The sequence below is a fragment of the Diceros bicornis genome, chromosome 11, assembly GCF_020826845.1.
Source record: "Diceros bicornis minor isolate mBicDic1 chromosome 11, mDicBic1.mat.cur, whole genome shotgun sequence".
Taxonomy (NCBI): domain Eukaryota; kingdom Metazoa; phylum Chordata; class Mammalia; order Perissodactyla; family Rhinocerotidae; genus Diceros; species Diceros bicornis.
Genome location: NC_080750.1, coordinates 67,585,527 through 67,600,595, shown reverse-complemented (window position 1 = coordinate 67,600,595; position 15,069 = coordinate 67,585,527). Strand labels below are relative to the sequence as shown.

The following is a 15,069-nucleotide window of genomic DNA, read 5'->3' as shown; positions in this document are numbered from 1 at the left end:
TAAATTGTTTAATGAGAATTTCCTAAAAGTCACTCTCCTACATAACAACAGAGCAAGTATCTAAAATAGAAAAGTTCCGTTTGATGCAGTATTACCTTGTAATCCACTGATCCCATGAAAATTTCACCAGTTCTCTCAAACATGTTCTTTCTGGCAGAGAAAAAAAAAATCTGGTCCAGTATCCAATCCAAAAGTGTATGTTACATTTAGTTGTCGTATCTCGTTAACCTCCTTTAATCTGGACCCATTTTTCTTTCTTTCCTTGTCTTTCATAACCTTGGCATTTTTGAAGAACAAAGGCCAGTTCTTTTATAAAATGTTGCTTAATTTGAGTGTTGTCTAATGTTTCCTCATGATTAGATTCTGATTATACATTTGGGGCAGAAATACCACAGAAATGCTGGCCTATCAACGCCTTTTAAAGTTTACAAATAGCCAGAGACTGTCTTAATTCATTAAAACCTCACAAATTCAGATAATTTGGGGATGCCAGTCTAAAGTACATAAATCATTTTAAAAGAAATAACAGTTTAATTACCTTTGTATATGCACCAACTTGAGTTTGATTAAAATGTTGTCAAGTGTCTTTTGGGGGAATTGACATTACTGAATGGATGGTAATCGTTTGTATTTAAGATATGTCCTGTATAATGTATAGTATTTGTAAATATTCAGGGTTGTTTTCAAGCATTACTTCAGATAGTTCCTTGATATCCCATTATCTTATTTACAATAATTTAAAACATGTGCGAAGAATGTACTAGGTAATAGTAGCACCATAGTAGCACCAGACCCTTTCCAAATTGTTAATGGTTTCAAACATGAAGTTTTGCTTATTGGGATACATAGTAAATGTTGAGCAGTAATGGATGGCAAGTAAGACTGACAGAGTGTCTAGGGCAGGGTAAGAATTTGGCACCCATTTAAACTGATGCTATTAAAAATATTTGTCAAAAAAATTTACTTAAAATGTATTTAGTGTTTTAGGTAAAATGATTTTCTGTTAATAAAAATGGTATGTGCTACTTAATATTCTCAGAAGCAGATTTCTTATAAGCATTCATAAGATGTGATTATCAGAACCAGACAGTGTCCTGGGAACAAATTAAATAGCTTATAATTTTAAGTAAAGCATTTGTTTCTTATGAACAGCTGTATACCACGGATTTTTTTGGTTTTAGAACCTGCAAGTCCTGCAGTTGGTTGGCACTTCAAGAAGTTGGCTGGTCTGGTTGATTGCATAGCCTATAGTTGCAAAAATATTGAACAAATATAGTTCAGTACTACTAAGAAGCTTTACTTGAGGATGGTTTCAACTTTAATGATAGTTTTGATAGTCATGAAAAGGAGTCATTAATAGAAAACCAGGTTAACTACTACCATATTTCTAGTTTATTCCACTGGTTGGTCCCCATGTTGGTGTCAGCAGCCCTTTCCCTGAATCTAAATCTGCTTGAAGTATCTGTTTCCAGTGGAGTACTAGGCCAGGTTTCATCACTGAATCATTTTACTGAAAACAAGCTCTTGTTCACTTATTTGACTGTCTGCTCTGTCTGCTTTTACAGTGTTGTCATGACTGGATCTTACAATAATTTCTTCAGAATGTTTGACAGGAACACAAAACGAGACATAACCCTAGAAGCATCACGGGAAAACAATAAGCCTCGCACAGTTCTGAAGCCGCGCAAAGTCTGTGCAAGTGGCAAGCGAAAGAAAGATGAAATAAGTGTTGACAGCCTAGACTTCAACAAGAAAATACTTCATACGGCCTGGCACCCCAAGGAAAATATCATTGCTGTAGCTACTACAAACAATCTGTATATATTTCAAGACAAAGTGAATTAGGGTTGGCATTCCTAGCAGAAGAGCCCACTTCCTGGTTAGTTGAGATAGTTGAATCTAGCATTCGTACCTAAAAAAGAGAGAGGTCCATTGTGGCGCCCCTTTCCAGTGTTTGACAATGTGCCATTCGACAACACATTTTTATAGCTACATGGAGAAAGCTCTGTGGATTCATCACTGTGGTGTTCTCCATGTCTGCTAGCCATTTAGGTAAGGGTAGGGCACTTTTAATTTAAATGACTTCTTACACCATCTTGCCTAATGGACTAGATTGGACTGTATCAACATTGATTTACTCCACTTTTTATGCCTTCCATTGTGATGACGTCAAACACGGTGAAAGCCTTCAGTCATGCTTATGGGATTTAATTGTGTATCCTCATTACTGTATCATTTGTGGGGTACACCCCCCCCCTTTTTTAAATTAAATACAGCTCATTCTTACTGTGGCTTGTAGCATTCCTCCTCTTCTGGCCTCCTGGACTCTTCCCCTTCATCTCTCTTACCCTTGCCCCCTCCACCCAGTCTTGGTGGTGGTATATTAAAAAAAGAAAGAACGAAAGCACACAAAATGAGTCAGTTTGGGGTCAGTGGTAAAGGGGATATATGTTACGAACAAATGTTTTAATAACAGTTGGCTGTAATCACTCCTTGCCGTGTCTGGCACTGAAAATAAGGAAAAAAAAAAACTACTACTGAATAAAAGTGACAAAGAATGGAGAATCTGGTTTTCTTTTTCTTTTTAATCTACCTCTTTAAGCCAATATTTTGTGTCATACCTTTGGGCGCAGTGAAATGAAATGATTTTCCATTGTTATGTTGGTATTTTGTTAATTATTTTTAACAAGTGTTCTTTTACATGGAGAAGGAGAGGTATTGGTTCTGTATGAACATGTTTTGAATATATATTGGTATTACTAAGGATTTCACAATCTATAATGCTACTAGAGATTTTTTTTTTTTACTGTAGTTATAAGGGTATTGGATACATTGTATCTACACTTAACTCATTATCTGCTAATGAAATCATTGTAAATGGAAACCAAATTTGTAGAACTTCATTTTTAAAGACTTTTTACAGTGCTTAATTTCATTTTTGCCTTACTAAATACTAAGTCAAAGACTTAAACTTTTTTAACAAGTTAAAACTTTTTTTGTCATTCAGTCATAAAACATAAAACTGTCCTCAAGTGATTTACGTAGATAAAATTGACACTGCACTAAATATTTTTTTTTGTATTTTACTGCTATCAAATCTGAATGAAATGTACTTTGCCATAGATGTTTTTCTTCTATTTTTGGTTTTCCAAAGCTATTAATATTAAAGACAAACTTTAAAGGTACAGTGTTCAAAAAGTGCTTAATGGACTCCAACAGCTGCCTCAAATAAAAATTTAATAATCTGTATATGACTACATTTCCCTAAGTGGTGATACCTTATCCAAAGATGAAGAGAACCCCTATTTTTAATAGGTAGAATGTACCTTTGTCAATCTTGCAGAAGCTTTAATGGAAAAAAAATTGACTTTATTTTTAAAAGATAAATTGAGTAGGCATTTATATTATGAGAGAGTGGTAGTTTGTTTTGGTTGAGCAGTAATATAACGACCTTGAATTTTAGAGGACTCTGAGTGCTTCTTATTTGTCATCAGTGAAAAGTGATTAAACAATTCGACCATAATTCCCTCTACACTTATACAAATATTATGTCTTGTAAATTGACATTTTTAGCACACAAGAGAAATTTTATGTAATAAAATTACTGTATTTTTTGGACTTAACAAATTTGAATTTGTATTTAAACACATTGATTATATGTCTGATAATTCTTACGATAATGGCACTTTTTACTAATTTATTTGGGGATGTTGGGTGCATTCGTAATTTGTGTTATTTATTCTTCACACTTGACTTGGAAGTGGGGTATTCCCTGCCACAGGTACCAAACACTGACACTCTGTCTCTCATCAAGCAGTTTTCCAGAGGTTTTTTTGGAAGACTGTTTCCTTCAAGTTTGGGTGGAGGTCTTGAGATACCACCACCACACGGCTCTTGGAAATTCTTTTTTGATTTCAGCAGTAGCTATGATGATTCTCATCCATGACACTAAGGGTTAGTTTTTTTATATTTAAGAGAAACATTGCTAAAATTAAAATGCCTCTATAAAGGAATGCTATTATAAATTATTGTAACAGTATTCTCAAGTATCAATTTTTAATTTCTTTGGTGTAGCGTACTATAAGCCCAGCCACTCATCTTATATGGCCATGGTTAATCTTACTAATAAAAATTATACTTAGAATAAACTTAGTCTGTCAAGTTGCTTGTATTCTATTCTCTTGCCACCTACAAACATATACATATCCTATCCCTTCTCTCTGAACTTTTTCAAAATTATGGAAAGAAAGAGAACTTTCATTTTGTTAGTCTCCTTTGATCTTTAGTGGCTGGGCAATAATTACTTAAAAAAACTGTCTCTATATAAACATGTTTATATAACAACTAAGTACTGGATATTAAACTTCTGTGAAACCGTTAGTTTTCTGGAATAAAAAAATGCATCCACACTTTTTTTTCCTTTCAAATTAAGGATTTTTTTAAACCTTAAATGTGAGAATTATTCTGGTTACAAATATTCCTAAAAAAAACTAGAACTATGAAAACGGGGGTCTTTTAGTATGTAGCAGTGTTTATACAAGTGTTTATTGGAAAATTATGTGAAAGCTAAACAGTACGGATTAAAGTATTTTTAGTGAAATTTAAACCATTAGAACCTTCTAAGGGAGCACTGCTTCAGCATCTTTGCTCTCCCACATAAATTCAAGTGGAGATACTAATGTGCACTTCTGGAAGAACAAAAGCCAAAAGGAAAGAAGGATAGGTGTATGCTAGGTAATCAAGAATCAAGTCAATTTACTTTAGTATTTGAGAGCATGACTCAGATGGTTGATAATTTAGGCTGTGTGCGTGTTTTACCGTAGTTAAAAATGTATTTTACACGCCCTTCCTCTCTTCTGCAGAAAGCCTGACCCTGCTTCATTTGGTAATTATGCATAAGAGGTCAAAACATTATAACTCACTCTTTAGTACTGATCAAATGCTTAGTGAATTTACAAAGTTTCGGGTGTTTTCAATAAGTGTAATGATAAATTGAGTTTTGTCTCCTTGACATTTTATTGTGTAGTGGTATTAGACTTTGTAACCTCATATTGCTATATAAGAATTAACAAACCCCTACCCTACAGACTTAAGAGTTGATAGTACATATGAAAAAGCACTCCTTAGGGCTGGCCCGGTGGCATAGTGGTTCAGTTCACACACTGCTTCAGCGGCCCAGAGTTCTCAGGTTCGGATCCCAGGCGTGGACCTATGCACCACTCATCAAGCCATGCTGTGGCAGCATGCCATATAAAATAGAGGAAGATGGGCACAGATGTTAGCCCAGGGCTAATTTTCCTCAGCGAAAAGAGGAGGACTGGCAACAGATGTTAGCTCAGGGCTAATCTTTCTCACTGCAAAAAAAGAAAAAGCCCTCCTTAGCACAGTACCTATCAAACAGAAGGCGCTACACAGTTTAGTTTCCTCCAAAAGGAGGAATTTGGCAAACAAAAATGATAAAACTGGCATAAGGGGGAAGCCAGTATGTCTTTTTTAATGTTTTATGCTTATGTTCATTAGTAATACGTGAACAGCAACAAGTTATTTGAGGACTCTCCCACTAGGGGGCAGCAGTTGAATAGCATTTACGAGGTATTTTTGAGAGTGCATAAACGGGAATTCTGTTTCTGCACTGGAAGAGCTTCATTATTAAAAACCAAATTGGGAACCAAATAAAGGGAAAGTCCAAAGTGTCTTTATGCCCAAATAAAACCACTATTCAACATGACCGTTGGATGAGTGCCTGAGGGCCCAGTGATGGACCTGAATGTCAACTATGATGTCTGTCCTGGTCTTGCCTTATGGGGGAAGCAGCAAGAGTGAAATTGGAAGCGAGTTCTGAGCTGCCCTTCCTTTCAATCATACATGACTCAGTCTGCCCACCCCTTTGTAAAATCAGTTCCTTATGGGCCATGTTAGCTTTCTCCTTTACAGGGAGACCAGGAATTTCATGTTGGACATTTATGCTGCCTTAACTCGGGAATGTCTAAATTCCTTTAAAAAAGTAACTTCTGTGTTCTCAATACATGTTCTTTAGAAAGTACAAAAAAAGCAGATACCCCACCAGTAATCTCATGCAGAGAAAACTCCCATTCACATTTGCATGTATTCCTTTTATTCTCTCTTCTGGACGCTTTTTTTAATAGACGATGGGTTCACGTATACAGTTTAATGTCCTATTTCTCCACTTAACGTCATATCTTGAGCAGTTTCAGATACCGAATATTCTCCTTAATCAAGATTTGCCTGTCTGCATAGCCTCACATTTGTGGATAATTCATTATTTAACCAGTCCCTGTTGTTAAGACTGATTTTTGTTTTCACTTTTGCATGGCAGTGTTGGAATAGTGAGCAAACATCCCAGTCTTGGTGTGTAAGATTTTTAGGATCTATTCCTAGGAATATAGTTACTGTGTTAAAGGACATGTGTTAATGTTTGATATATACTGTCAGTTTTCCTTTCCAAAAATGGAAGTTCCATCACAAGTAAATGGGATTACCCATATCTTCACATGCTCACTAATGGACAAAAAGCCCATGTTTTATCTTTGTCAATTTGAAAAAGTCAAAAGTAGTAACCCGATTTGTGTTTCCATATTTCTACCAGATATTAATTTCTATAATCTGGATACAAGACCTTTATCAGACATATGCTTTATAAATATTTTCTCCAAGTCTGAGGCTTGTCTCTTATTCTCTTAACAGCTTTTTGAAGAGCAGAAAGTTCTTAATTTTCACAAAGTCCACTTTATCAACTTTTTCTTTAATAGATTATACTTTTGCTGTCATATCTAAGAAATCTGGCTAAAGTGACAAAAATATTTTTTTTAGAAGTTGAATAGTTTTCAGTTTTTACATTTAGGTCTAATCCATTTGAGTTAGTTTTTATGTATAGCACATATAAGAATTATATATGTACCATATATGGCCTGAGGTTCATTTTTCTTTGCACCTTTGTCAAAAATCAGTTGACACTAATGGTGTTAGTCTATTTCTGAACTATTTCATTAGTTTATATTTCTGTGCTTTCACTCAGGCTACATTGCCTTGATTACTGGAGCTTTACATACGTGAGTAATCCAACTTCGTTCTTTTTCAAAATTGTTTTGCTATTTCAGTTCTTTTGCCTTTTTCTATACATTTTAGAATCAGCCTGTTGACAACAAGGACAAAAACACCTGCTTAGATTTTGATAACTGCATTGAGCCCATAGACCAGGGAGAGTAGACATCTGAATATTTGTCCTCCAGTCCATGAATGCAGCATATTGCTCCATTTGTATGGGTCTTTAATTTCTTTTATCAGTGTTTTTAGTTTTTGGCTATAGATCTTGCACGGATTGTTAGTACTTAATGTTTTGTGTGTGTGTGCGCTATTGTAAATGGTACTTTAAAATTTTTCAATTTCCAATTGTTCATTGCTAATATCTAGAAATACAATTGATTTTTGTTATACTGACCTTGTATCCTGACACCTTGCCAAATTCACGTATGTAGATTTTTCAGAGGTTTCTAGTCATGTTGTCTGCAGATTATTATTTATAATAAATGTTGTATTTCTTTCCAATCTTTCCAATTTTCCTTTCCAATGCCTTTTATTTCTTTTCATTGTCCCGCTACAGTGGTTAAAGCTTCCAGTGCGATGATGAAAGGAGTGTTGAGATCAGTACACATCCTTGGCTGGGCACCAATAGTAGGGGGCAAGCATTCAGTCTTTCACCATTAAGTATGTTAGTTTGTAGACTGCCTTTATCAGGCTGAGGAAATTCCCTTTTATTCCTAGTTTTCTGAGAGTTACTAATCATGAATGGGATGTTGGATTTTCTGATGTTTTTTCTGCATCTATTGAAATGATCATGTATTTTCTTTTAAATGGTCACGACAGCCTCTGCTTTATCTGACACACGCACAACCTTTTTTTTTTAATAAATGTACTTCATTCTATTTTTCTTTTTTTGAGGATGATTGGGCCTGGGCTAACATCTGTTGCCAATCTTCCTCTTTTTCTTTTTTCTCCCCAAAGCCCCAGTACATAGTTGTATATCATAGGTGTAGAGTTGTAGCTCTTCTATATGGGACTCTGTCTCAGCGTGGCTTGATGAGCGGTGAGTAGGTCCACACCCTGGATCTGAACCCGCCACAACCCCTGGCTGCTGAAGCTGAATGTGCAAACTTGACCGCTACACTACCAGGCCAGCCCTCATGTATTTGTTCTTCATAATGTTGATATGGTGAATTACATTGATTTTCAATTATGGAACCAGTCTTGCATTCTAGAATATTGCTGGATTCTTTTGCTAGTATTTTGTTGAGTATTTTTGCATCAGTGTTCATGAGGGCTATTGATGTAATTTCCGTACCTTTCTTTCAGTGTCATTGTCTGGTCAGTGTAATAGTGACCTCCTCTCCTAGATCATGAAAGAATGTGGGTAGAATTCATATAACTTCTTCCTTAAATGCTGGGTAGAATTCACTAGTGATGCCATTTGGGCCTCTTTTTTGGAAGATTTTATCTGAATTCAACTTTTTTTAATAGACATAGAATTATGGAGATTATTTCTTCTTGAATGAGTTTTGGCAGTTTTTCTTTCGAGGAAACTGTCTATTTCATCTAAGTTGTCAGGTTCATGAGCATAGTTATTCATATAACATTCTCTTTTGTCTTAGTAACTGCTTGAGCTGCTACAACAAAATACCATAGACTGGGTGGCTTAAACACCAGGCATTTATTTCTCACAGTTCTAGAGGCTGGGAAGTCCAAGATCAGGGTGCCAGCAGATTTAGTGTCTGGTGATGGCTCTCTCCCTGGCTTGCAGACAGCTGCCTTCTTGCTGTATCCTCACATGGTGTAAAAAGAGCTCTGGTCTCTTTCTGTTCTTTTAAGGACACTAATCCCATCACTGGGGCCCTACCCTCATGACCTCATATAGACCTGATTGATTACCTCCCAAAGGCCCCAGCTCCAAGTAGTATCATAGTGGGGGTTAAGGCATCAACATGAATTTTGGAGGGACACAAATATTCAGTCCATAACATCTTTTTAATGTTTTTAGTGTCTATAGTGATGTCTCCTCTCTCCTGATACTGGTAATTTGGGTCTTTTTTTTCTTGGTCAGTCTGGCTAGAATTTGTCTATATTATCTTTATAATATTTGTAAATGATCCCAGGCTTTTTTGGTTCCCTTATTTTTAATGTATAATATGGTTTTCATCTTTCTTTCTTTTTTTGGTAGTCAAAGAGTTTATTTCACTTATGGTTAAAAAGTCCTTCCCCAACCTAAAATGAGAAAAAGTTCTTTTATGTTCACTTTTTACATAAATGCTTTTAGTATGTGTCATTTTATTTCTTCATTGCATTTTCATTTCTATTAATGATGACATGAGATATTAATTTCACTATATTTTAAATTTAGCCATTAACTAGAGCATTTAGTAATTTTAGTTAGTATGTCAGTGTTTTGTATAATTATATTGTCTCCAGATAATTTCATTTCTTTTCCAATATCATATCTCTTATTTCACTTTTCTGATTTAATTGCAGAAACTTACAGAATAATGCTTCATGAAAGGCCGAGGCAGTATGTTTGTTTTATTCATGCCTTCAGGGAAGACCTTTGGTGTTTTACATTGAGTATAATGTGGGCTCTTGATTTGAGACACCCTTATCATGTTAAGAAAAACTCTCCCTCGTCCTATTTTTACTTTTTTCTAATTAAATGTAATGATATCAAATGCTGTGGCTGTCTACTGAGTTTATTTTTCCCCTTTGAACTACTAAAGTGATGAATAATATTTTTGGGATGTTATTTCTATATTCTAAATGAGATTGATCTTTAGTTTTTGGTTGTAGCTGTTTTTGTCAAGATTGGGCCAGCTTCATAAGAGTAAATGAACCCAGCTCGTCTCTCCAATGCTTCAGCGTGGTCTTGCTCCTTTCACCCCCATGTCCTCTCAGCCACTCCAGTGGAGAGGGGTGGAGTGGAGAGAGGTGAGGAGCTAGCCGGGGGGTGGTCACTATCTTTGTTCTAATTCTTGTCCTAATTCTGAACTCCATCAAGGTTGTAATAGGTAAAAATTATTACAGTTAAAGTATTCACTCCAAATTACCCAATAATGTGTCCCATTAGCATTAATTAACCTTAACCTATACATCAATAAAGAATTACTTTATTGCTTAAAGGGACCTCAAACTTAATTATGCCAACATCCTCATTTGAAAGATGACAAAATATAAAATTGTTCTGTCAAGTGTCACACAGCTGTGTGTCACTCTACAAAGAGAACTGTAATATATGTCCCTTTTGGTAACTGAAATGTATTATCACTGTGTTAGTCTCTGAATCGCCCAGCAGAGTCAGCAGAATGAAGCACCAGAATGAAGTTTCCCAAGTGACATTTTGCTTCTTCACAGTATCTTTGAAAATGTTACTTTATTAGCCCAAATCTAGATCAAACTCTGGTTGCCCAACAGTTTACTTAGTAATGCCTGAAAGGCTTCACTGATCAGGTTATGCAGTTATTTTAAGTAGCAAAGAATAAGGAGGTTAGGACGTGATGGAATGCCACACTGGGGACCCTGCCAGTCTAAGAAAATATTATACAGTTCTTTTTCTTCTCCTCTTATCCTCTCTCAACTCTCTCGACTGGCAGCCGAGTGCTAGCCTATCTTGCAGACAAGTTGATTTGGTCACTGGATGAGACTGCCTCTTGACAGATGGCTCTCCAGTCTATTCCAGTACACTTAGTTACTTCCCCTCCTTCTGTCACCATCTGAGTTTGCACCTCTCTTGCTTTAGAATTAGGGCCAAAACTAGGCAAAATTACTTGTAATTGGGTATGATATTATGGAAATAATATAATTAATAATACTAAGGTATTTTGCAGAGTACATCACGGTTTATGTAGCACACATAAACATCTCATTTGATCCCTACCACATCTCTGAGATGGTGAAAGAGGATTATTTTCCCCATTCTACCCTTGAAATCAGGCTCAGAGAGGGTGTGACTTGCCTAAGCTCTCGCCACTGGGAAGCCTGGACTTGGACGCAGGTTTTCTTACTTCAGGTCCCATGTTTTTTTTGCACCATTTTACACACACTACCTCTCTGAGATTAGAGACATGTATTCATTTTGTTTCCATTTGATAATGGTAATGATGATGATGATAGTTGCACTGTACTAAGGATTTTACAAAAATTAACTCATTTTAATTTTCCCAAGTAACTTGCCTAGAGCCACACAACTGGTACGTGGTAGAGCCAAAGTTTAAACCCAGGTGGGCCGCCTCCAAAGCCCACAGCCCTCTCCACTACTTTAGACCACCAGAAAAGAAAGAAAGAAAGTTCATCCAGAATTCCACCTCTCAGAGAGCATTTGTTTTTCTTGCATATATGCAAAAACTGGAGTGTTATTCATACTGTTTTGTAAACTATTTTCATATTATGGTCCACATCTTCTCATCACTGATAAACATTTTCATTTTTAATGACTGCATTAAAAGGATATACCATCGTGTATTAAATTGACTTCCTGTTGGCCACATCTTGATTTTTTGTTGCAAATAATGCTCCAATGACTATCCATGTACAGACATGTAGTACTCTTTGATTATTTTGTTAGACCAGTTTCCTGAAAGTGAAAGTTCTAGATCAACAGACTATACATTTTAAATCTGGATACACAGTGTTATAATTGTCCACCAGAAAGGTTGTAGACAAAGCTTTTTTGGATATTGAAACAAGCTTAAAGTCCTAATTTAGGTATCAGCATTACAGGTACCAAACCAGTTCCCTAAATTTTGGATCAAAATGTCCATTTCCTTACTGATTTATATTAAGTTTGGCACTGATTTTTCCAAAAGCAATAAAAGTGCAGTGTTCTAGAACTGGATGAAACTTGAGAGATCAAGGTAAAACATTTTCTGCATGATGTACTTGTGGCTCTTTAACTTTCTCTTGACAGAAGGGTAAAACTACAAATTGAGAGATCATTCCCTGGATTAACACACAGGCAGCCAACATTTTTTTTTGAGCATTTCAAAGGAAACAAATCCTTCCCTAAAAGTCAAATGCTAAATAATTAAACCTCATAGATTGAACTTTGCATAAGCCCATAAATAAAAGTTGGAACTGTGTGATTAATAAGGTTCTTAAGAAGTGTGCCTGGCAGTGCAGATGGTGTAAAGTAACTCAACATGTGTCCAGGTGGGATCTCTGTAATTCTGAGTAAAGAAGAATCTGGCCCAACCGGAGCCATTTTTCTAGACAGTGCCTTGGAGGCTGAGAAAATAGACTGCAGAATACACTGGTCACTTCATTCACATTTGTGTTAAAATGCAAAGGGAGCAGAGTAGCTGTGAGTCTGTGCTTTGGAGTCAAATGTTCTAGATTCAAGTCCAAGCTCAATCACTGTCATCTTGTTTGTATGGTATTTGCAAGTATCTCAGTGTTCTTATCTGTAAAACAGTAGTAATACCTAACTCATCAGACTGTTGCAAGAAGTAGGAAATGAACTCTATAAAGTACTTATAAAGTCTAGCACATATGAAGTGTGCATTAACTTTAGCTGCTACGGTAAATGTTTGACACCCACTTCCACCTGATTTATCATCTAACTGGTATTGAATAAAGGCAGTGGGGAAAATGACATATACTGTAGTAGGGACAAAACCTCTAGCATCCAGACTCAGTTTAACTCATATATAAAACACAAATTTCCCCTCATGATAACATGCTTTACTGTACAGACTCATCCTCAAGTCTTCCCCCAAAGTGGGGCCCACTAGACCACATGTCTGCCCTTAACTAGGATCTCACTTGCATGTGGCTCTTCTCGTTATAATAAACATGAGAAAGGGACATTTACCAGAGCAACTGGGAGTAATTCAGGCTTGACTCAGTAATTCAGTTTGCCTTAACTGAAACCTGCTTCTATACACCAAGGAAACCCTATTGCAGTTTACAAAGCCCTAAATAATAGGTTGTTGTCTCCCACTCCTTCTTCATCTTCTACTACTCTTCCCTTGTGCCCTCTGCTCCATTCACGGCCTCCTTTCTTTTCTCTGAGCATGCCAAGTTTCGGACTATCACAAGGCTGTCTGCTCCTCAGAGAGCTTTCTCCAGACTAAAGCTAGCCTACTGCCTTCAGTTAGTCTCGATCACCAAGCCCCAGGCCTTCTGCTTTTTTCATGGCATTTGTTAATATCTGAAGTTATGTCCATCATTCATTTGATAATTATCTGTCTCACTAACAAGACAGGAAGCTACAAAAAAGAGGTCTTGACTGACTTTTTTTTTTTGGTGAGGAAGATTGGTCCTGAGCTAACATCCATTGCCAATCCTCCTCTTTTTGCTGAGGAAGATTGGCTCTGAGCTAACATTGGTGCCCATCTCCCTCTATTTTGTATGTGGGATGCCACCACAGCATGGCTTGATGAGCGGTGCATCAGTCCTCACCTGGGATTTGAACCCTGGGCAGCCAAAGTGGAGTGCATGAACCACTACACCACAGGGCCAGCCCCTTGACTGACTTCTTAATTGCAGTGATCTGGATCCAGAACATGCCTGGCACTTAATAAACACTCAAAGAGTATTTTATTCAATGAATGAACGAATACATCCTGGCTTTTTGATTAGTCTTCTATAAGCTTGCCCAATCTACTCCACGTATCTAAGCTTTAGATTCCTCATCAGTAAAGTGATGCTAATAATAATACCTAACTCATAGGGTTGTAATGAGGATCAATTGAGGTAATGTATGAAATTATATATGAAATAATATAATAATAAATTATTCCCAGCAAAGTCCCTGGCACTAAAGAGTAGCTGTTATGATGCTGGCATTTTAAATGATGATGTGATATTTTGTAATGTATTTACTGAAGGACATTTTCACTGGATATAGATTCTAGGTTGACTTTTATACTTCCGGCACTTTAAAGGGACTCCACTATTTTCTGCCTTCATAGTTTCCAATAAGAAGTCTGCTTTGTTCTTATCTTTGTCTCTCTTTAAGTTATGTGTTTTGCCACTACTTTTAAGATTTTCTCTTTATCACTGGTTTTTTGCCATATGATTATGATGTGCCTTGGTATTATTTTCTTCATGTTTTTCCTGCTTGGGGTTTGTTGAGTATTTTGTAAGGATGGGATCATAGTTTTCATCAACTTGGGAAATTTTTCTTCAAAGAAATATTTCTTTAATGGTTTTCTCTGTCCTACCCTCTGCTTTCTTTCTAGGACTCCAATTATATGCATGTTAGACTATTTGATAATATCCCATAATAAGTCTGTTCTTATTTTTCCCCATCATTTTTCCCTGTGTACTTCTTTTTAAATGGATTCTATTGCTTTCTCTTTAAAGTTCACAAGTCTTTTCTTCTGCAGTATACAATCAGCTATTATATTCAGTCAATGAATTTTTCATTTAAGATATTATATTTTTTCATTCCTAAGAGTTCTATTGGTTTTTTTTTTTTGTTTTCTTTGTGAGGAAGATCAGCCCTGAGCCAACATCCACGTCAATTCTCCTTTTTGTGCTGAGGAAGATCAGCCCTGAGCTAACATCTATTGCCAATCCTCCTCCTTTTTTTCCCTTTTTCTCCCCAAGGCCCCAGTAGACAGTTGTGTGTCATAGCTGCACATCCTTCTCATTGCCGTATGTGGGACGCCACCTCAGCATGGCTGGACAAGCAGTGCGTCGGTGCGTGCCCGGGATCTGAACCTGGGCCACCAGTAGGGGAGCACGCGCACCCAACCGCCAAGCCATGGGGCCGGCCCCTCTATTGGTTTTTTTAATCTTTCATTTTTCTCCTCATTATGTTCATGGTTTTCTTTAAAATCTTTGAGCATATTTACAATAACTACTTTAACATCCTTGTCTACCAATTCCACCATATTTGTCATTTCTGGGTCTGTTTCTATTGACTGATTTTCCTCCTAGTTATGGCTCACATTTTTCTGCTTCGTGGCATATCTAGTAATTTTTTATTAGTTTCTGAACATTTTGAATCATAATGAATGTTATATTGTTGAACATCTAGATTTTGTTTTCTTCTCTTAAAGAGTATGA

At 36.4% G+C, this 15,069-nt stretch overlaps 1 protein-coding gene across 5 annotated transcripts in view; it reads left to right on the top strand.

Annotated features, from left to right (window-relative positions):
- Positions 1–3,247, top strand: part of PPP2R2A (protein phosphatase 2 regulatory subunit Balpha) — an 89,457-nt gene extending 86,210 nt beyond the window's left edge. For all 5 annotated transcript variants that reach the window (XM_058550486.1, XM_058550485.1, XM_058550484.1 and 2 more), the window contains exon 10: positions 1,566–3,247. In XM_058550486.1, the coding sequence (XP_058406469.1) occupies positions 1,566–1,845 (280 nt within the window). In that variant the 3' untranslated portion in view covers positions 1,846–3,247. The remainder of the gene's footprint in view (positions 1–1,565) is intronic.
- Positions 3,248–15,069: the final 11,822 nt, after the last annotated feature.